The following is a 23,923-nucleotide window of genomic DNA, read 5'->3' on the forward strand; positions in this document are numbered from 1 at the left end:
CAGAAGGATTATAGAACTCTTCCACACACAAAATTCTTGCAAGAACTACTATTAATTTTCCGTAGCTCAACCAATGTTGTTGGCGGAAAGCAAGCGGGAATTTATTAAGGACAAATTGTCAAGAGTTTTTTGATAACAGGGTTGATGAGGGTAATGCCTTTAATGTGGTGTAGATAGACTTACAAAATGCATTTGATAAAGTGTTACGTAATAGGCTTCAGCAAACTTGGATCTCATGGAACAGAAGGAACGGTGGCAGCAGGGATGCAAAGCTGGCTGAGTGACTGAACAAAGGGAACTGGTGAACTGGCCTCTGCCTTGCACAGGCTAAATGCTAACGCTCCAACACTTCCTCCCTGGACCATGACGCCATCACCGAACACCAAGCCATGGTCAGTGATCACATCGCCACAGTGACCTTCCCCTCCATAGTTTTCCACCATTATACAGCTCGCTTTCATCTCTTTTCCAAGATCCATAACCAGGATTGCCATGGAAGACCTATCATTTCAGCCTGACCCAGCCCTATAGAACTGATTTCTTCCTGCCTTGACTCCATTTCCTCTCCCCTTTCCACCTACATCAACCACTTTTTTGATGCATTCTGTCACTTTACATTTTCTGACCCTAACTGTCTACTCTTCATCATGGACATCCAATCTTTCTGCATCTCCATCGGCCGCTAGGTTGGTCTGGGGGCTCTTTGCTTCTTCCTTGAATGGAGGACTAACCAGTTTCCACAGACCACCACCACCTGAGTGAATGCGTTCGCTCATTGAACAATTTCTCCTTTAATTCACTTCCTCCAAATAAAAGGGGCTGCAATGATTACCCGTATGTATCCCCATTATTCCTGCTTTTTTAGGAGATAAAAGCAGGAATTCCTGCTTTTTTTTGTGACCTGAGTGGCTGGTTGGGATTCTAACCTAAATTTAAAAAAAATTTGAGTATTTGGGAACTAATTAAACATAATAACTTAATTATAATTTAGAGGATATCTAAGCCAGAGATCGGAGAGTATTATAGTTAGCTATCGCATTTCTATTAGAACTCTAGTGCTAGGAAACAGATAGTTGACAGTAACTTTGCAATTTAAAAAAAAAGTATTTATAAAAAAAAAAAAAGACAAATTTTAATTTTAATTAATTGACGCAATGTCAGTTAGAGGGGTGCTGTGCTCTGACTGTGAGATGTGGCAGGTCCGGGAGGCTTCCAGCGTCCCGGATGGCTTCATCTGCAGAAAGTGCACCCAACTGCAGCTCCTCACAGACCGCATGGTTCGGTTGGAGCAGCAATTGGATGCACTTAGGAGCATGCAGGTGGCGGAAAGCGTCATAGATCGCAGTTATGTAAATGTGGTCACACCCAAGGTGCAGGCAGAGAAATGGGTGACCACCAGAAAGGGCAGGCAGTCAGTGCAGGAATCCCCTGTGGTTGTCCCCCTCTCGAACAGATATACCCCTTTGGATACTGTCGGGGGGGATAGCCTATCAGGGGAAAACAGCAGCAGCCAGAGCAGTGGCACCACGGCTGGCTCTGATGTTCAGAAGGGAGGGTCAAAGCGCAGAAGAGTAATAGTAATAGGGGACTCGATAGTCAGGGGCACAGATAGGCGCTTCTGTGGACGTGAAAGAGACTCCAGGATGGTATGTTGCCTCCCTGGTGCCAGGGTCCAGGATGTCTCCGAACGGGTAGAGGGAATCCTGAAGGGGAGGGCAAACAGGCAGAGGTCGTTGTACATATTGGTACTAACGACATAGGCAGGAAGGGGCATGAGGTCCTGCAGCAGGAGTTCAGGGAGCTAGGCAGAAAGTTAAAAGACAGGACCTCGAGGGTTGTGATCTCGGGATTACTCCCTGTGCCACGTGCCAGTGAGGCTAGAAATAGGAAGATAGAGCAGACAAACACGTGGCTAAACAGCTGGTGTAGGAGGGAGGGTTTCCGTTATCTGGACCACTGGGAGCTCTTCCGGGGCAGGTGTGACCTGTATAAGATGGATGGGTTGCATCTAAACCGGAGAGGCATAAATATCCTGGCCGCGAGGTTTGCTAGTGTCACACGGGAGGGTTTAAACTAGTATGGCAGGGGGGTGGGCGCGGGAGCAATAGGTCAGAAGGTGAGAGCATTGAGGGAGAACTAGGGAATAGGGACAGTGTGGCTCTGAGGCAGAGCAGACGGGGAGAAGTTGCTGAACACAGCGGGTCTGGTGGCCTGAAGTGCATATGTTTTAATGCAAGGAGCATTACGGGTAAGGCAGATGAACTTAGAGCTTGGATTACTACTTGGAACTATGATGTTGTTGCCATTACAGAGACCTGGTTGAGGGAAGGGCAGGATTGGCAGCGAAATGTTCCAGGATTTAGATGTTTCAGGCGGGATAGAGGGGGATGTAAAAGGGGAGGCGGAGTTGCGCTACTTGTTCGGGAGAATATCACAGCTATACTGCGAGAGGACACCTCAGAGGGCAGTGAGGCTATATGGGTAGAGATCAGGAATAAGAAGGGTGCAGTCACAATGTTGGGGGTATACTACAGGCCTCCCAACAGCCAGCGGGAGATAGAGGAGCAGATAGGTAGACAGATTTTGGAAAAGAGTAAAAACAACAGGGTTGTGGTGATGGGAGACTTCAACTTCCCCAATATTGACTGGGACTCACTTAGTGCCAGGGGCTTAGACGGGGCGGAGTTTGTAAGGAGCATCCAGGAGGGCTTCTTAAAACAATATGTAAACAGTCCAACTAGGGAAGGGGCGTACTGGACCTGGTATTGGGGAATGAGCCCGGCCAGGTGGTAGATGTTTCAGTCGGGGAGCATTTCGGTAACAGTGACCACAATTCAGTAAGTTTTAAAGTACTGGTGGACAAGGATAAGAGTGGTCCGAGGATGAATGTGCTAAATTGGGGGAAGGCTAATTATAACAATATTAGGCGGGAACTGAAGAACATAGATTGGGGGCGGATGTTTGAGGGCAAATCAACATCTGACATGTGGGAGGCTTTCAAGTGTCAGTTGAAAGGAATACAGGACAGGCATGTTCCTGTGAGGAAGAAAGATAAATACGGCAATTTTCGGGAACCTTGGATGACGAGTGATATTGTAGGCCTCGTCAAAAAGAAAAAGAAGGCATTTGTCAGGGCTAAAAGGCTGGGAACAGACGAAGCCTGTGTGGCATATAAGGAAAGTAGGAAGGAACTTAAGCAAGGAGTCAGGAGGGCTAGAAGGGGTCATGAAAAGTCATTGGCAAATAGGGTTAAGGAAAATCCCAAGGCTTTTTACACGTACATAAAAAGCAAGAGGGTAGCCAGGGAAAGGGTTGGCCCACTGAAGGATAGGCAAGGGAATCTATGTGTGGAGCCAGAGGAAATGGGCGAGGTACTAAATGAATACTTTGCATCAGTATTCACCAAAGAGAAGGAATTGGTGGATGTTGAGTCTGGAGAAGGGGGTGTAGATAGCCTGGGTCACATTGTGATCCAAAAAGACGAGGTGTTGGGTGTCTTAAAAAATATTAAGGTAGATAAGTCCCCAGGGCCTGATGGGATCTACCCCAGAATACTGAAGGAGGCTGGAGAGGAAATTGCTGAGGCCTTGACAGAAATCTTTGGATCCTCGCTGTCTTCAGGGGATGTCCCGGAGGACTGGAGAATAGCCAATGTTGTTCCTCTGTTTAAGAAGGGTAGCAAGGATAATCCCGGGAACTACAGGCCGGTGAGCCTTACTTCAGTGGTAGGGAAATTACTGGAGAGAATTCTTCGAGACAGGATCTACTCCCATTTGGAAGCAAATGGACGTATTAGTGAGAGGCAGCACGGTTTTGTGAAGGGGAGGTCGTGTCTCACTATCTTGATAGAGTTTTTCGAGGAGGTCACTAAGATGATTGATGCAGGTAGGGCAGTAGATGTTGTCTATATGGACTTCAGTAAGGCCTTTGACAAGGTCCCTCATGGTAGACTAGTACAAAAGGTGAAGTCACACAGGATCAGGGGTGAACTGGCAAGGTGGATACAGAACTGGCTAGGCCATAGAAGGCAGAGGGTAGCAATGGAGGGATGCTTTTCTAATTGGAGGGCTGTGACCAGTGGTGTTCCACAGGGATCAGTGTTGGGACCTTTGCTGTTTGTAGTATATATAAATGATTTGGAGGAAAATGTAACTGGTCTGATTAGTAAGTTTGCAGACGACACAAAGGTTGGTGGAATTGCGGATAGCGATGAGGACTGTCAGAGGATACAGCAGGATTTAGATTGTCTGGAGACTTGGGCGGAGAGATGGCAGATGGAGTTTAATCCGGACAAATGTGAGGTAATGCATTTTGGAAGGGCTAATGCAGGTAGGGAATATACAGTGAATGGTAGAACCCTCAAGAGTATTGAAAGTCAAAGAGATCTAGGAGTACAGGTCCACAGGTCATTGAAAGGGGCAACACAGGTGGAGAAGGTAGTCAAGAAGGCATACGGCATGCTTGCCTTCATTGGCCGGGGCATTGAGTATAAGAATTGGCAAGTCATGTTGCAGCTGTACAGAACCTTAGTTAGGCCACACTTGGAGTATAGTGTTCAATTCTGGTCGCCACACTACCAGAAGGATGTGGAGGCTTTAGAGAGGGTGCAGAAGAGATTTACCAGAATGTTGCCTGGTATGGAGGGCATAAGCTATGAGGAGCGATTGAATAAACTCGGTTTGTTCTCACTGGAACGAAGGAGGTTGAGGGGCGACCTGATAAGAGGTATACAAAATTATGAGGGGCATAGACAGAGTGGATAGTCAGAGGCTTTTCCCCAGGGTAGAGGGGTCAATTACTAGGGGGCATAGGTTTAAGGTGAGAGGGGCAAGGTTTAGAGTAGATGTACGAGGCAAGTTTTTTACGCAGAGGGTAGTGGGTGCCTGGAACTCACTACCGGAGGAGGTAGTGGAAGCAGGGACGATAGGGACATTTAAGGGGCATCTTGACAAATATATGAATAGGATGGGAATAGAAGGATACGGACCCAGGAAGTGTAGAAGATTGTAGTTTAGTCGGGCAGTATGGTCGGCACGGGCTTGGAGGGCCAAAGGGCCTGTTCCTGTGCTGTACATTTCTTTGTTCTTTGTTGTTCTATATGTGGAACATTTCTTGTGGCATGCTAGTTGGCCCACTCTCTCAAATCCTTTTCCGGTACATTGATGAAGGATAGAAAATAGAAGCAGGAGTAGGCCATTTGGGCCTTTGAGCCTATTCCATTATTCAATATGATTATGGCTGATCATTGGTCTCAATACCATACTCCCACATTCTCCCCATACCCCGGACACTAGAGTCCAGAAATCTCTATTTGCTTCTTCAATATATTGACTTGATCTCCACAGCCTTCTGTGGGAGAGAATTCCACAGGTTCACCACCCTCAGAGCGAAGATGTTTCTCCTCTTCTCAGTCCTAAACGGTCCATCACGTATCCTGCGACTGGAACCCCTTGTTCTGACTGTATCAGGGTCACGTTGTGCACTCTCACCAAATTCCAAAACTTGTTCAACCTTGTTTCCAATTTCCACCCTTTTAATTGGTCCATCTCTGACTCTTCCCTCTCCTTTCCTTGACCTCTGTCTCCCGTTCTCTTGATAGTACGCACAATACACAGCGAATAATGATCTGATCAGAGTAGCCATTGTCCCTCAAGATAGCTTTGATGTGTCTATTTTGACAAACTTGCAAAGCGAGCAAATGGTCAGGCCCTATTGATGAGATTGCTGATGTCAATCTTACAGCACAGAGTTGTAGGAACCCCAACACGTATAATCAGCAGTGAAGATAGGTCTGTAGTCGACAGCTGTGGAGAACCCATTTGTGAATTTCTCAACCAGCATGTAGATGAAAGGGAGCTCGTTATATTGCTCGATTTTGAAGGTGAATTTGAGTGTGAGATGGAGCATATTAAGGTGCGTAAAGAAATTCTTAAATGCAGTTGTAGATTTTAATATAGCAAATGTGTCATTTACGTATTGGAAACATGCAAGGGGTAGGAGATTAGGGGTCATTCCATCGAAAACGCATTTCTTGTGAAAACCAAAGAAAATGTTAGTGGGAGCTCGGCCTGGAGGGGGTCCCATGGCAACATCATCTGTTTGGACGTAGAGTGTCACTAAAGCTGAATTCAACTGCGCGAGTTGCAACTCAAAATAAGATGCAAAGTTATCCCACGGGATAATGGCTACCCTGATCAGATCATAGCTCGCTGTGTATCATGCACATTCATGAATGGGCCAAAGGCTGCCCACCTTTGGACTAGAATAGTGCCCAGTCTACCATAAATTACCCTGGAAGGGTAAAGTATCTTAAAGGTTTGAACAACAAGTGAAGCTAGCTGCTTCACGTTGCAACTATGCACTGGCTACATGAATGGCATTTTCCAGTAATAGGGTGCTGCCAAGCCAAAAAGACATGCTGCCCATCACACAAATGAATAAAGTGATATATGAATTTTACTCCGAGTGTGATGTCGCGTATATAGACCGCACGTCCACACGATTGGCGGATCGTATTAAGCAGCATATCACTTCAGCTGTTCACAATAGGCAGAGTGCTTGCAAAGCTCAGAGTATAATATCTAATGTTAGATATGATTCTGTGATTGGGTACCAATTGCTGAACTATCCTGAGTGTGCCAAGAAATCCACTAACAACCAAATTTAAGATATTAGTTGGACTCGCAACATAGCTGACTTATGTTTGCTAGAAGCTACATATATTTCATATGCAGGGATCTGTCCTCTGCAGACAAATGGAATATGTCTAGGCATTTCTGAATAAACAAAAGCATGGGGGAACAATAGCTCCCTGGGGCATTCGCGATGGCAAAATCTCAACTTGCCAGTGAATCAGCATCCCTTTTCTCAGGCAGTCTAAATTGTTGTTCCCTTCAAAACTTGGCACTTACCTCAGTCCTGATGAGTGAAAGACAAAAACTTCAACAACAAGTCTCTTTCTTCAGCAATACTCGAGTTCTGTACTTCCAAACAACTATGTTTACATTTCTGATAGTCCAGCGCCTAGAAAATCTCACTGGATAGCAAAATAACTGGTGCTCTCTGCAATTACCTTTGACATGAATTCTTGGCAAAATATTCTGGAATGGTGCTGCATGTAGCAGGTCACAGACCTCCTCCAGGGACTGGAGAGAAAAGACAAATTCAGGCAACAACTTCAAAGTGGGGCAGAAAACAGTCCAGAAAATTTGCTATTGTATTACAAATAAAAGGTTACTTATGAAATACATTTCTGTTTAATTATTGTGATAATTGCTTCATTCTCAACTAATTATATTCAGTAACAGATTTGTGTTGCGAGGGGGCAATGGGCTGGTAATGAATAGTGAGCCTGGTTCACAAGGATTCCGCTTCCCTGGAGGGTACAACTGGCTAGGAACTGCCTGCAAAGGTTGCAGAGTTGAGGTGCTTTCATATGAGGGAGTGATCGGGAAATTGGATTATTCAATAGTAACTTTCAAAGAAACAATTACACTATATACTATAAATGTGTGGAGCTTCGGGGAAAGGGCATGGAAGTGCTGGAAAATGGGATTAGAATTGATAGGTGTTTTCTGTCCAGTGCAGGTAGATGAGACAAAGTGTCTCTTTTTATGCTGTAAAACTCTACAACTCTTCAAAGCACTTCACATATATGACGAGACTGAACAATATTTTCTATGCGATATCATCCTGTAAGTACTCAATAGTTGCAGATAAATAGTTATACTCATTCTGACTTCTTAGCACAGTGGGCTTACAATGCAGAACAAGACCAGCAGCGCGGGTTCAATTCCCGTTCCAGCCTACCCGAACAGGCGCCGGAATGTGGCGACTAGGGGCTTTTCACAGTAACTTCATTGAAGCCTACTTGTGACAATAAGCAATTATTATTATTATTACAAAGTCTAGAAAGCAACTTTTAAACGCTCTGAAAAAAGATTCAACATTTTTATCTTGAGCACACAAATCAAATGTACCTGTTAACAGAGTTCCTTGTTAAGAAATTAGTCGTAGATATACAATTACTGAACATGCCATAAAGATTTGTTGCTGTGAAATATTTTGCCAATTTACCAGATAATCAAGTGCAGTTCAATACAGAACTTTGGAAAAAATGCTAAAGTATATGCCCCATATACTGGATGGTGGGGAAAGGTTATGTTGAAATTGATTTTTAATTGTCGAGAGGCAGTATTTCCTCCAAAAGCCCCATTCAACCTGCAAGTCGAGATGTTATTAAAGAATAGAAAACTGAATGAGAAGGCAGTATTCAACATTTTGAGTATTAAATAAGAATGCATATTGAAGATTACTTGCCAATATGATTTACTAACCTCCTGTTCATTTATAAAACATCAGTGGGTTGCATCTCCCAAGAACATTTTACTGTGAGGTAAAACAACTGACTCTGACTTTGCACAGGTCAATTGCATAGACAATTTTGGGGCCCTAAAAATACACTTGGTATTCTCATCCCAAATTGCAATTAATTTTATGATTTGTTTTGTCATTGGGATTTGGGATTTTTCCTTCAACAAGGAAAGACTAGACATTCTAGGGTTCTTTGGAATAAAAAGGTGAAGAATTCACTGGATCTAAATTATGAAGGAACTCAAATGGAGTGGATGTGGAAAAACTGTCTCCACTTATGAGTCTGGAATAATGGGGCATAAATATTAGTTAGCCATTAATATATCAAATGAAGAATTTAGCAACTTCTTTACAGAGAATGTGGAACTCGGGCAAATTAAAAGACTGAAGCAGATAACACTGACACATTAAAGGGGAGGGTTGATGCATGCACATAGGAAAAGAGAACAGAGAGATTATGGGACCAGGTTGGGCAAATATCAGAGTGGCTTGTATGAAGTCTAAATATTGATCTATGCTATTGGGGTTCAATGTTTGCTTATGAATCTCAAATGCAGGACTGGTAAACTAGACACATGTTTGGTTTGTTTGAAGGTACACAACATGGTGGCTCGGCAGACAGATCTACTTTCTAAGTTCAATAACTAGCGAGGACAGCACTGCTGCAATTCCACACAAACATATCTCACACACACTACTAGCTGCTGGTTAATGCTGCTCTACATCCTGCCTACTTGCTTATTTACATAGCCCCATAAAACCTAACATATACCAGTTGGGCGGAATGGCCAGTTTCCGTATTCTAGATTCTATGTAATCAGAGACCCATGGTTTGTTTGTAGAGGGGTAGAAGTAAAGTAGGCAGATCTTGCAGAGCTGAAATAAAGCAGATTTTATTTTTACACTCAAATGTCTTCCGCCAAAGTCTTCCACCTATTGACATTCTGGTTTCATTATAATCTTTAAATGTCACACACTGTAAAACTAATGTGGCTTCCTTTCCCCCTCAACAGCTCTTACCTCTCTATAATGCCACAGATTTAAAGGTTGCTCCCACATCTGAGGAGGCTCCAGTAAGTTTCTCACTCAAACAAAAAAGGGCTCTTGACATCTGACCAATGTTCTTCCATCCCTTGTTTTCAGTCTTTCTTCTCCCCCGCTTACCCTGCCTTGCCGACTGAAATCGTTGTCTGTTTTATCAATGCTCCAGTTTCTACTATAAAGCTCCACATATCACCTTCCACAACCCTGCTTCAACACTGTTAAAATCAAGATTCAATCTTACCTTCTATTGCAATTCATTCACTCCCATTACACCAAAATGTTCTCACCACCTCCTATCATTAACAGACTCATGCACCCAAAATTGACATCACCCAACCTCGCCCGCTTGATTCCTTTTATCTTCTCTCATATTCTTTTCACTCTTAGTAATCAACCGTGGTCCATTACCTTTTTAAACAAAACTATTTCCTCTGGATGGGCAAACCAAGAACAAGTTAACAATTTAATTTCACAGAAGAAGGATGAGAGAAAAAAAATCTTTGATGCACAGATTTGCTGGAGCATGGGATACTTTACCTCAAGTAGCTGAGGCAGAGCAGTGGCTTCTGTTAAGGGAGCGGTGGATAAGCATTTAAAGCATAGAGGGATAAACAGTTTGAACTGCTTCAGCAAAGAGCCAGTTGTGTTCTCTTTGTGCTGTAAATTCTATGGTTTAGGTTGTGAAATTAAGTGTGATCAGACAGGGTGTTTTTTTTTTTATAATGTGAAAAACCTACAATAGAAAATAGGGTTGTGTTTGATCAGTATGCTCAAAGAATAAACACAGGAAGCAGCTGAATAAGTATCTGGTTATTAGCAGGATAGGTGGTTAGAGAATATGTATACAAAGAAATGATCAAATATCTCATGGGATAATGGTTCTACGTGGCCATGAATGAAAGTAAAAATCACCCTGAAATGTAAATACCCAGGGTTGAGTATTTGAAATGATCATTTGCTTATTCTCATGGTCAAAAAAAAAGGTAGAATTTGAGTTGATGCTTAAATTAGTACACGATCAAAGATTTTAATGATGTTGTTACTTTTCTGCCTTGAACTGAAGGACACGGAGAAGGTACCAAAGGACCCCAGTGCTTCGTTCTCAGGCATTTAAGGTGACACAGATGGAGCTGGCTCAATGTCTTGGCACAGTTACAGGAGGTTATGGCCCTGATGTACTACATAATCCTCAGCAATGTACTTTAATGGTTGTAGAACAGATGTCAGTATTTACGCATACAGTAATGTGCTAATATGATGAAACATTCAAAAGGTGAACCTCAAGATACATTCTGCTTTTCATTTCTGTGCAATTTACTTCAACCACAGAACTTTCACGTGGAATGAACATATTATCTTCACCGGCATTTTTCCGACAGTGGTGGGAGACAGATGGGCGAAAAGTAACAATTTCCAATGGATTTTCTAATAATGACTAGGGGAATCCACTTTATCTGATAACTTTCTAAACCAGATATACAGTTGTTAAACAATGTTACCTACCAGACTCTGCTCAATAAGAAGACAGAAAAGAACAGCATTGCCAACTTCTCGCAAATTTTGGAAACACACAGTTTTCAGTTCCGCATACTCCACAATGTCCTTTAGCTGGTGATGAAAGAATTCCAGAATTCCTGTCATTTGGAAATACAACTCGTCAAAACAATTCCACATTTCATGAAAATAAAGACAGCAATGCAAACTTTATCTTAATCGTTATGAAGATGAAAAACCAAAGACTCCAATCTGCCGTTCCAGTGGTTCAGGTGGACATTAAACATCCTCAGGTTATTCAAAGAGCAAGGAGTTCCTGTATCCTTGGAATGGAGGCAGGAAACATAAGCCAGGTTTGTTTTTGATATAGGAACACACAGCGGGAAACTGAATAAATTTAAGATTTTCATGCTGATGAGCCCTTTAGTTGGCATGGTTACAGATTTCCAGTTCAATTAAGGGTAGTGGGGAGGCTCCCAAAGCTGGAGGACTTCCAGCTTCAGAGAAGAACCTTGTTCCAGTACAAGGTGAGTGATTGGGAGGATGCTTCAGTTCGAAGGTGCCATTTCAGCCATTTCTTAAAAAGTTTAATAAAAAATATGTAAAGTAGCCAGGCGACAATCATGGGTGGTGCAGGGGGTGGGGGGAAGAATGCTTGATGTCTGGGCAATATTCCTCACCCATTACCAAGAAAAAATAATTGGTCAATCATTTATTACTTGTGGGGTCCTGTTATAGCCAAAATGTTTTCTCGTTCATTGAAATATGGTTAGTGTTAAATCAAAGCAATTTATAAGACCATAAAAGAGCAGAATTAGGCCAGTGTCTGCTCCGCCATTGAATCATGGCTGATATTTTTCTCGTCCCCATTCTCCTGCCTTCTTCCCCATAACCCCTGATCCCTTTATTAATCAAGAATCTATCTACCTCTGTCTTAAAGAGACTCAGTGATTTGGCCTCCACGGCCTTCTGCAGCAAAGAGTTCCACAGATTCACCACTCTCTGGCTGAAGAAATTCCTCCTCATCTCTGTTTTGAAGGATCGTCACTTTAGTCTGAGATTGTGTCCTTTGGTTCTAGTTTTTCCTACAAGTGGAAACATCCCCTCCACGTCCATTCTATCCAGGCCTTGCAGTATCCTGTAAGTTTCAATAAGATCCCCCCTCATCCTTTTAAACTCCAACAAGTAAAAACCCAGAGTCCTCAACCGTTCTTCATACGGCAAGCTCTTCATTCCTCTGAGCCCTTTCCAAGGCCAGCACATCCTTCCTTAGATACGGGGCCCAAAACTGTTCAAAATAGTCCAGATGGGGTCTGATCAGAGCCTTATACTGCCTCAGAAGTACATCCTGCTCTTGTATTCTAGCCCTCTCGACATGAATGCTAACATTGCATTTGCCTTCCTAACTGTTGACTGAACCTGCACATTAATCTTAAGAGAATCATGAACAGGGACTCCCAAGTCCCTTTGTGCTTCGGATTTCCGAAGCATTTCCCCATTTAAAAATAGTCTGTGCCTCCATTCCTCCTTCCAAAGTGCATAACCTCACACTTTGCCACATTGTATTCCATCTGCCCCTTCTTTGCTCACTCTCCTAGCCTGACCAAGTCCTTCTGCAGCCCACCTGCTTCCTCAATACTACCTGTCCCTCTACAGATCTTTGTATCATCTGCAAACTTAGCAACATTGCCTTCAATTCCTTCTTCCAGATCATTAATGTATATTGTGAAAAGTTGTGGTCTCAGCACCGACCCGAAGCACACAACTAGTCACCGGCTGCCATCCTGAAAAAGGCCCCTTTAGCCCCACTCTCTGCCTTCTGCCAGTCAGCCAATCCTCTATCCAGGTCAGGATTTTACCCGTAACACCATGGGCTCTTAACTGATTTAAGAGTCTTCTAGGGCAGCATGGTAGCAAAGTGATTAGCACAGTTGCTTCACAGCTCTAGGATCCCAGGTCTGATTCCCGCTTGGGTCACTGTCTGTGCGGAGTCTGCACGCTCTCCCCATGTGTGCGTGGGTTTCCTCCGGGTGCTCCGGTTTCCTCCCACAGTCCAAAGATGTGCAGGTTAGGTGGATTGGCCATGTTAAATTGCCCTTAGTGTCCAAAATTGCCCTTAATGTTGGGTGGGGTTACTGAGTTATGGGGATAGGGTGGAGGTGTTGACCTTGGGTAGGGTGCTCTTTCCAAGAGCTGGTGCAGATTCGATGGGCTGAATGGCCTCCTTCTACACTGTAAATTCTATGAAAAGAAGACCTTATTGGCTCTGAAACAATGCTGTATTTTATTTCAACTGGCTGCTTGACACCAACAGAAACATATTACTACGGCATCAAGGAATTCAAAATGTTACACTATCAAAAGGGCAACACGGTAGCATTGTGGATAGCACAATTGCTTCACAGCTCCAGGGTCCCAGGTTCGATTCCCTGCTTGGGTCACTGTCTGTGTGGAGTCTGTACATCCTCCCCGTGTGCGTGTGGGTTTCCTCCGGGTGCTCCGGTTTCCTCCCACAGTCCAAAGATGTGCAGGTTAGGTGGATTGGCCATGATAAATTGCCCGTAGCGTTCAAAATTGCCCTTAGTGTTGGGTGGGGTTACTGGGTTATGGGGATCGGGTGGAGGTGTTGACCTTGGGTAGGGTGCTCTTTCCAAGAGCCGGTGCAGTCTCGATGGGCCGAATGGCCTCCTTCTGCACTGTAAATTCTATGTTAATCAGTTGAATGCAAATTTTGCACTTCCTTTGCAACAATAACCTTTGTGCAGGTTAACTAAAGAGAACTGTCAAGTGTTTATAGCGATACTGAAGTTTAACAGCTTCGAACCACATATTTGCAGTGCAGGATATATTTGCAGGGGCTGTTTAGCACAGGGCTAAATCGCTGGCTTTGAAAGCAGACCAAGGCAGGCCAGCAGCACGGATTCAATTCCCGTTCCAGCCTACCCGAACAGGCGCTGGAATGTGGCGACTAGGAGCTTTTCACAGTACCTTCATTTGAAGCCTACTTGTGACAATAAGCAGTTTTCATTTTCATTTTCATTCATTTCAGGATATTGGTAAATCTGCCATCATCTGTCAGAATCACACCACGTGTTTTGGCGTTGGCTTGTAGTAGGGTTATCTGGAGATTGATGGGATGAATGTCAGCTGAGGTGATGTCTTCCTCTCCAGGTTCCATTAATGAGACAAGCTGGGTGGTCAATCAACAGGGACCTGGAAAAGTGCTCGAGACTGCGGGAGAGATTCGTGCATCCAAGTGTTCAAATCCACACCACTGAACCCCAAAATAAACTCCAACTTACCTCCCTGCAGTGGGGAGTGGCCAGTTGTGGAGAACTAACAGGCTTAACAATGATCTAACATGGGAGACAGGAGCAACTAGCTACCAGAACGCTGGCATTGTCAGCAGTATGACTTATCATAAAACGGATCTTCCACCAGCCTTCCAGAACAAATAGCAGTTTCACCAGTTTGCAGAAAATGCGGAGCTTCAAGAAGTACACACTTCTCTTCTGTATATTACCTAATCATATCACAATGTAACAGCATATAAAGCTCAAAGTCCCATGAGAATGAGGAAATACATAGAAAGCGTGTTTATTAACTGGGGTCACATAAAGAAACCATAACTAAATTAGACAGCTAACATCTTTCCTCATTCTTTCAATCACCAGGAACAAAGAAAACAAGAGGTTAGAAAACGCTACAATGCTGAAGTCAGTTTGCAGCAAGCACTGCAGCGCCAAGCACTTGTCAATTTTAGCTGCCAAATCAAAATCGTAACACAGATTATTTCTTACAGCTGCCTTTCAGCTATTGCAGAGAACTAATTTGCATATTGGCCACCGTACAAGCAAAATATGCACTCACTTTTCCTGGTGAACCATAAGTGAAGAACATAAGGATATGTATATCTTATAACTAGTTAGTTACCACAATCAATAGATTTGCTTTATTGTGTTGGGTAACTGTTTCTTAAACAGCTCGTGGCAATATTGAAGACAGTTTTAAACCACATCGTGATCAAGGATATTGCTCGCACCTCTGACAGGTGTGTATTTTCACATAGTTGGATAGTCGGTGCAATGTGCAACGCAAGGGCTCTCACTGGATGCTTTCACAAACAGCTGCAATTAAACCTGGTGTTTATCACTGAATGGTTAAGTCTGTATGATCGACAGCTGCCAATTGATAGCATTGTGCAATGAATTGTCACAAGTTCAAAACGTGATCTCTGGTGACCAGTTTGGTCCTTGGGAATTGTTAAGATTCTGCAATAAATGGGTTAACACATGACTGGAGTTTGGACAGTTGGTCGAGTTAGATCCTCTGGGTAGATGTTTCAAGCACTTAGGTGTAAATTGGAATGTTGTAAATCAAGCAAGTTTGGAAATATAATTCAGGAAGGTGGATGGGATAACTCAGGATTGATTCTGCAAGCATTGTAAAATTCCTGACGGACATGGTCAGAAGGAAAAAGGCAAGAGAAGCCAACATTTTCTCAAGTACAGTAAGATTATTGTCATTTGCAGCCAGTCGATGCCAGATACCACTTCCCCAACCCAGTAAACCTCTGCTCAGTGCAGAACCATTTATGAGCTTTGGCACGCTTCTGAATGAATGTGTGTCGTCCTAATCGGATTTCACATTATGGGCGGAATTTTCCGATATTTTTTTCAAAGCGTCGGCCTTATTGAGTAAAGCGGAGAAAACTTGCCGTATATTCAGGCTCCTTAAGGAAATAACATTTTTCCACGGGTTTCATGCTGCCATCGTGGCCAAAACAAAGTCTCTGCAATCAGTGGGATGCACCATTTAAATACCTCCCCAGCAACTGTTCTCAGTCCAATTGGGGGGCGGGAGAATGGCTGCCAGAAAGTCTGCACCGCGTTTTACAGAGGGTGCCCTCAGCAAACTTCTCAATGGGGTTGAGCAGAAACAGGAAACCCTCTATCCACGACACGTAGAGGTCCTGCCAAATGACTAACCCGCTCTGGGAGGCTGTGACCGTGAATGTGAGCACCAGCTCAGTCCACAAGAGGGCAGCAGTGCTGCAAGAAAATGAAAGACCTTGGTGCAGCCAGGTTAAGTCTGCCTTGTGTCTCCCGCAGCACACCCCTCACACCTATACAGTGATCTAGCTCCCATCCACCTCACAGGGTCACAGCACTTGTCTTCCACCCCCTCACCATAATCCACCCAGTAGCTCCAGTGCCCGTCACATACCCGCTCCCACTCACGCCAGAGTTCACCCCATCTGACATGGGCCCAACTCCCCCATCTGTCTCATTGCAGAACAACCTGAAGCATAACAGGTGTGAGTGTGCACAGCCGACCGGAGTTATGTCGGAGCTCAGGACCATAACCCCATTTGAGGAACGAGCCCATGAGCTTGCCGGTGAGGAGCACGACCCCATCTGCGCAGAGGGCAAGGTGGGGGCCAAAGACACAAGTGAGAACCCTCGCCACATCCAGTCATGGTGCAAGCCTCATGTGAGTGATATTTCTCCTATCAGTGACCCCCTGTCCCAGACTAATGCCATCTCCCTTCCATTGCAGGTGAATCAGATCAGCCCAGACCATCCTCGCAGCCCTTTGAGACCACAGGCCCGAGCAGTTCTGAGGGAAACATCTCGGAGACCAGTATTGAAGAGCTGTCACACCAGTCACCCGCACCCGTGCAGATACTCGCACCTCGGTGGGAATCAGTAGTCGGCAGGCTTCTAGGTCACTCACTGGTGAACACCTCATACCTGATGTCCACAGCAGGCAGAGGCAGGGACATCTCAGGGATCTGGCAGCACTCGGGGCGATGCCGGAACCCAGGACTTTGCTGAGCCTCAGTGCGATGACGTGCCCCTGGGTACGGTTGTCCCAGAACTGCTAAGGCAGAATTGCAAGCATCAGGAATCACTCCTCAGACAGCAAGGCTGACTGGAGGAGTCCCAAAGCCTACTGTCTGAGGAGATGGTGCCGTCATTCTGACACAACAAGGCCAAGACTGCCAGGGTGGCATCTGCAGTGGAGACCTTGGTGCAAATGTCTACTCCATGGCACGGGATGTCTGCTCCATGGCTCAGCTCATGACCCCCATGGCTGAGGGTATGACCTCCATGGCGCAGGGCTTCAACTGCACAGTGCAGGCACTGGTGGGAATCCACGAGTGTCAGTGCCAGAGGATGGCAGGGGTTCTGGATCGCACTCCAGCTACCCCTCTATCCTATGGAGGAGACCAGGTGCCCCAGGCATCCGAAGGGAAGAGGATTGTCAGGAGTGCAGCCCGTGGCCTACCACCCTGAGACCCTGGGGTATCCAGCCCATCTGACACACCCGGTGAGTGACAAACCCACACATTGAGGAAGGTAGCACTGCAACACATGTCCTGCAGAAAGCAGGCCCAGACCCTAAAGGTCCTAGCCCCTTAGGGGAAGCCTTTAAGGCAACTGGGCAGGAAGTCAGCAGGCCACCTCAACCTCAGCTGGGGATGCACCTATATATAGCAGGATGAGGAAGACTAGGCACCTAGTGGGCATGGGTGAAGCTGGGCACGATTAGAGTTAAATCACCATTGTAATAACCAGCTTGCATTACAAATCCATCCCAACCCCAAATCCCCATCAATTGAGGTTTCCCCGTCCCCAAACATCAACAGTCAGGCCTCTCGTGTCTGCCAGCATTCTCCAGTTATGAGGATGCCATCACCTGAAAATGTGAGAGTCTGTCCAGCTCTTCAGGAGGTGGAGAAACACACCAGGACCCCTGACCTCGGAGGAGGCAGTAGCAGATCACAGTCAGCTGTGTCTCATACGGGAAACCCGCCAGACCCGGGATCAACCGAGTGAACCTTCTCTGGACTACACTGTACCACCGATTCCAAAGATCCACAGATCTTTGAGTGAAGAAATATCTCTTTCATCTCAGTCCTAAATGACCGAACATCAATTCTCAGACCGTGATCTCTAGTTCTTCACTCTCTGAGTGAAGAAAAACATCCTCCCAATATCTACGTCACAAAATTCTTATGGGCTTGATATGTTTCAATGAATCAGTTTCCTCCCTTCTAAATTCTAGAGAATATAGATAGGCCTTATACTCCCCACTAAACGAAAAAGTTGCATCACACAGACATTTCCTGATGAAACATAAAACTGGATTGGAATTGAGAGATGGAGCAGGAGAGGTTGACTTGCTCATCTGGAATGAAAAGGAGTTTGACTCCATAGTTAGTGTGCAGGTCTGCTCCTTACTTTCTCATTCCCTCTTCCATTTGCCCGTTAACCTCCGTGTAGACTATATGAACATGCAACCAAAGGGAAAATACTGGAAAATCTCAGCAGGTTTGGAAGCATCGATAGGGAGAAAAAATTTCTAACATTTCGAGTCCAGATGACCCTTTGTCAAAGTTCAGCAAGTAATAGGGAAGGCAAATGGAATGTTGGCTTTTATTTCAAAGGGAATGGAGCATAAAAATAGGGAAGTCATGTTAAAACTAAGGCGCTAGTCAGACCGCATCTGGAATACTTTGAACATTTTAGCCCCTTTATCCAAGGAAAGATATACTGGCATTGGAGCAGTCACGAGACAGTTCACTAGGTTGATCCCAGATCTGGAGGATTTTTCTGATGAGAGGTTGGGTAAGTTGACCTGTACTCATTGGAGTTTAGAAGAATGAGAGGCAACCTTATTGATACGCATAGGATTTTCAGGGTGCTTGACAGGATAGATGTTGAGAGGTTGTTTCCCTTGTGGGAGAGTCCAGGACCAGAGGCCATAATCTCAGGGTAGGAGGTCGACAATTTAAATCAGAGATTAGGACGAATTTCTTCTCTGAGGGTAGTGGCCCTGTGGAATTCTTCACCACAGAGGGCGGTAGAGACTGGGTCGTTCAGTTTGCTGAAGGTTGAGATAGACAGATTTTTAATTAGAAAGGAAGCCAAGTATTATGGGGATAAGGTGGGAACGTGGAGTTGAGGATTCCCACATCAGCTCGGTTATGATTTTATTATATGGCAGAGCAGACTCGATGGGTTGAATGGTCTACTTCTGCTCCTGTGTCTTATGGTCTAACAAGAAATATTTGCAGTATCAGCAGAATCTTACTTTGGGAGACATTTCAACATAAATGCTTATAAATCCCATCTTCGCTAAACTTAGTTTGTCAACCAGTTCCTTTACTCCTTTCTGGCAAATCAATTTGTCCTCCTTAACGATGCTTGCAGCATCACCTGCTCCTCAAAATTCTGCTCACTAAGTTCTATTCTGTCCAAGCAACAGCCCAGCCCCAACTCACCTAAATTTTTCTGAAGTGCTGAAGTGTTTTCTTGCCTTTAACTGAACTCCCACTACATCCTGTTAAACCATGCTGCTCACTCCAAGTACTGAAAGTGCATTAGCAAAAGTCATAACAGCATATTTTACTGCAGTTCATTGTTCCACCTCAACAGCATCAGTGTCTTTGACACCAATCCTTCCTCCATCGTCTCTCCTCCACAGTCCGTATCCTCCAGACATAAATGTTGCCAACAATTCATTGCTCCCGAGCTTCAGTCCATTCCAACACTGCCAGTTGCGCTTTTAGCCATAAGTCTATGCTCTCTGGAACTCCTCTCAACATGTACACCGGGTCACTTCCCGCTTTACAAGCCTCCTGTAAATCCCTCCCTTTGTTTGAGATTTTGCCTCCAAAGCCCCCCTCAATCCTTTCTCCCATGCTTAGTGTCTGATTATCCACCACTCTGATTGTCCACTACTTTTTAGGAGCAAGAGGGTAGCAAGAGAAAGAGTAGGCCTACTCAAGGACAATGGAGGGAAGTTATGCGTGGAACCACAGGAAGTGGGTGAAATCCTTAATGAGTACTTTGTATCGGTATTCACTAGGGAGAAGGACATGAAGGATGTTGAGGGCAGTGTGTGAACTCTCCTGAGAACGTCAATATATCAAACAAAAGACAAAATGCTCGAAAATCTCAGCAGGTCTGGCAGCATCTGTAGGGAGAGAAAAGAGCTAACATTTCGAGTCTGATGACTCTTTGTTAAAGCTCTTGACTCTTGAGTCAATATATCAAAGGAGGAAATGTTGAGTATCCTAAATTGCATTAGGGTAGACAAGTCCCCAGGGCCAGATGGGATCTATCCCAGGTTACTACGGGAGGCAAGGGGAGAAATAGCTGGGGTCTTAACAGATATCCTCACATCCTCTTCGGCCACAGGCGAGGTTCCAGAGGACTGGAGAATAGCCAATGTTATTCCGTTGATTCAGAAAGGAAGCAGGGACAATCCAGCAAATTATAGGCCGGTGAACCTGACATCAGTGGTTGGGAAGCTTTTGGAAAAGATACTGAGGGACAGGATGTATGTACATTTGGAGGAAAGTGGACTAGTTAGCGACAGGCAGCATGCTTTTGTACGGGGGAATGTCATGTCTCACCAACTTGATTGAGTCTTTTGAAGAGGTGACAAAGAAAATTGGTGAGGGACGGGCTGTGCATGTAGTTTATATGGACTTTAGTAAGGCGTTTGACAAGGTCCCACATAGCAGACTGGTACAAAAACTTAAATCACATGAGATTCGGGGTGGGCTGGCTAGACGGATACAGAACTGGCTTGGTGATAGAAGACAGGAAGTAGCAGTGGAAGGGTGTTTTCCTGAATGGAGATCTGTAGCTAGTGGTGTTCCGCAGGAATCAGTGCTGGGACCTTTGTTGTTTGTAGTACATATAAATGATCTGGAGGAAAATGTGGGTGGTCTGATTAGTACGTTTACGGATGACACGAAGATTGGCTGAGTTGCTGATAGTGCCGAGGATTGTCAGAGGATACAACACGATATAGATAGATTGGAGACTTGGGCGCAGAAATGGCAGATGGAGTTTAATCCGGACAAATGCGAGGTGACGCATTTTGGACGATCAAATCTAGGTATGAATTATACTGTAAATGGCAGAACCCTGAGGAACATTAACATAGAGGGATCTGGGTGTGCAGGTCCACAATTCCCTAAAAGTGACAGCACAGGTAGCCAAAGTGATTAAGAAGGCATATGGCATGCTTGCATTCATCAGCCAGGGCATTGAGTACAAGAATTGGGAAATCATGTTGCAGCTATATAAAACCTTGGTTAGGCCGCATTAGGAGTATTGCGTACAGTTCTGGTCAGCACAGAAGGACGTGGAAGCTTTGGAGAGAGTGCAAGTAAGGTTCACCAGGATGTTACCTGGTCTCGAGGGTGTTGACTATGAGGACAGGTTGAATAAACTAGGATTGTTTTCACTGGAAAGACAGAGGCTGAGGGGAGACCTGACAGAGGCCTACAAAACTATGAGAGGCATAGACAGGGTGGATAGTCAGAGGCTTTTTCCAAGGGTGGATGTGTCAATTACAAGGGGGCACAGGTTCAAGGTGAGAGGGGAAAGTTTAAGGGAGATGTGCGGGTTAAGGTTTTCACGCAGTGTTGGGAGCCTGGAACACGCTGTCAGAGGATGTGGTGAAAGCAGGCACTTTAGCAACATTTAAGAGGCATCTGGATGGGTACGTGAATAGGGAAGAAATAGAGGGATACAGATCGAGTAAGGACAGAAGGTTTTTTCTTTAGTTAGGACATTATGATCGGTGCAGGCTTGGAGGGCTGAAGGGCCTGTTCCTGTGCTGTATTGTTCTCTCAGTAAAGTTTCATATTGCAGGGGGAGGAGGTGGATAGTGGGCATGATAAAAATCCAAATTGTTGCCATCATAAAACCAAAAGGGCTGGACTTCCTATGTATTTGCATCAAAAACCTCATTCGAAAAAAATTCAAAAGATATCTTACTGACCCACTGAAATATAAATAATAAGCCTAACCCTATTACCACTTGGTCTAAAGGAACATGGGCGGAAATATGTCAGAACACTCAACTTTAAAACAGGTTAATTGCAGCATTTAAAAAAAATAAATCCTGAAAATGTAAAGGGTTTGAGGGACTTTGTCCGAACGCTTTTTTCCACAAAACGTATGATAAGGTTAACTTGTCCATATACCCTCTTTGTTGAGCATTCAGGGCTAAATTGCATTTTGTATTTGTAAATTATGCACAATTATTTGTTACACTGTACGCCTGAAGCAATCACAATCTTTTTAAAAATGTATTCTTTCATGGGATGTGGACATGGCTGGCAAGGTCAGCATTTGTTGCGCATCTCTAATTGCCCGTGAATTGAGTGTCTTCCTCGACCATTACAGAGGGCAGTCAAGAGTCAACCACATTGCTGTAGACTTGGGAGTCACTGATAGGTCAGACCAAGTAAAAATGGCAGATTTCCTTCCCCAAGGGAACCAGATGGGTTTTTATGACAATCCACGATAGTTTCATGGTCACCAATACCGAGACTAGTGTTCAATTCCAGATTTATTTACTGAATTTGAATTCCACCATGGTGGGATTTGAACACTTGTCCACAGAGCATCCACTGTCTCCCTCCCACCTCAAAGCTTGACATTAACCACACATTGCTTTCTCGAGTTGTCTGCAAACTGGAGGTTGAGGAATACCATAAAATGTAGGATTTTGGACAACTGTGCTACATTTCTTCACATCTGAGTTCCATGCACTCAGTCGGATGACAATAATGGCACTATGGACAAGGTGACCTGGTCCATTCCCAAACATTTCAGCTCTTGACCAATGCATTGCATTAAAGGAGGTGCGCGGGATTTTCATGAAACATTGAGGGCATTTGAATCTCTATTAAAGGTTATTTTCCATCAATATAAAATTAATTAAACTCTTTAGTTGCATTTATTTAAAACACCATTGCACAATGTAAAAAGTTACTTGGATTTTAGAATAAAACACAACACAAAAGATTTCAATTATTCGGGCTTCACGAACAACCTCCTTGTTTTCATCAAATAAATACTGCTCGTAAAGCCTCCAATGCCGCAGTCAAAAATAAAATAAAGGATTCAAAGCAATCTGCACAGGGGTTGAAAGCAGACCAAGGTAGGCCAGCAGCACGTTTCAATTCCCGTACCAGCCTCCCTGAACAGGCGCCGGAATGTGGCGACTAGGGGCTTTTCACAGTAACTTCATTTGAAGCCTACTTGTGACAATAAGCGATTTTCATTTTTAATTTTTTTAATTTTTAGCCTTGGGCGACTGTGTGGAGTTTGCTCATTCTCCCCATGTATGCTTGGGTTTCCTCCAGGTGATCTGATTTCCTCCCACAGTCCAAAGATGTGCGGTTTAGGTGGATTGGCCATGTGAATTTGAAATCAGGGAGGAAATGTGAATCTGCACAATTAAATGGACTGTCTGCCCCAGTAAACAGCAGTGAATTGAAAAGTGGTATGAGTTTTCAAAGTTACATTACTGAGTGCCACAGAATTAATTGCAGGTTACACTTCTGAGGGATGCTTTTGGGTGCATGTCCCAAAATATTCCACCACACATGGTTTGAAGAAAAAGCGGCGGAACAGGTAATACATTACCGCTTCCCTGTCAAATTATGTAACTATTTCTTTTTAAACATAGAAAGGTTCAATTTATGTGGACAGTGCAGATTCATTAAATGTTAAGACAGCTGGAGTGAGAGACAAAAGTACGCTCAATCACTACTCCACTCAATTATAAAGCCAATCTGTATTGGACTGGAAAGTGTGATTGGAAATTGCAGTGTCTCCTCTAAAAAGGGCGGAATGGGTGAATAATTATATGCATCACTGAATGATCTTTGAAGGCTCCAGGTAGCCTGCAGTAGGGACCAATGTCAGCAATCTGAGAGTAAGCAGCATTGAATTCTACTGCTTCAATTCCTTCTTTAGCATTCTCATCCACATGTTTAAATCCTTGTGCAGCCTTGTCCCTCCCTACCTTTGTAACATCATCCAGCTGAATAACTACCCTAAATTGTCCATTCCTCGAACTCTGCTCTGTTGTGTGGACTCCCCGCCCCCATCATTAACAGTCACCGTTTCAGCCACTAAGGTTCCCTATTCTGGAATTGCCTTCTTAAATACCTCCATCTTGGTCCTTCTTT

The 23,923-nt window shown here is 44.4% G+C and overlaps 1 protein-coding gene across 2 annotated transcripts in view; it reads right to left on the bottom strand.

The window, feature by feature from the left end:
* Positions 1-23,923, bottom strand: part of cyfip1 (cytoplasmic FMR1 interacting protein 1) — a 275,966-nt gene that overhangs the window by 7,817 nt on the left and 244,226 nt on the right. For both annotated transcript variants that reach the window (XM_072477252.1, XM_072477253.1), the window contains exons 26-27: positions 10,921-11,051; positions 7,073-7,145 (exon numbers count right to left, since the gene is read on the bottom strand). In XM_072477252.1, coding sequence (XP_072333353.1) covers positions 7,073-7,145; positions 10,921-11,051 — 204 coding nt within the window. The remainder of the gene's footprint in view (positions 1-7,072; positions 7,146-10,920; positions 11,052-23,923) is intronic.

The sequence above is a fragment of the Scyliorhinus torazame genome, chromosome 15, assembly GCF_047496885.1.
Source record: "Scyliorhinus torazame isolate Kashiwa2021f chromosome 15, sScyTor2.1, whole genome shotgun sequence".
NCBI classification, from domain to species: Eukaryota; Metazoa; Chordata; class Chondrichthyes; order Carcharhiniformes; family Scyliorhinidae; genus Scyliorhinus; species Scyliorhinus torazame.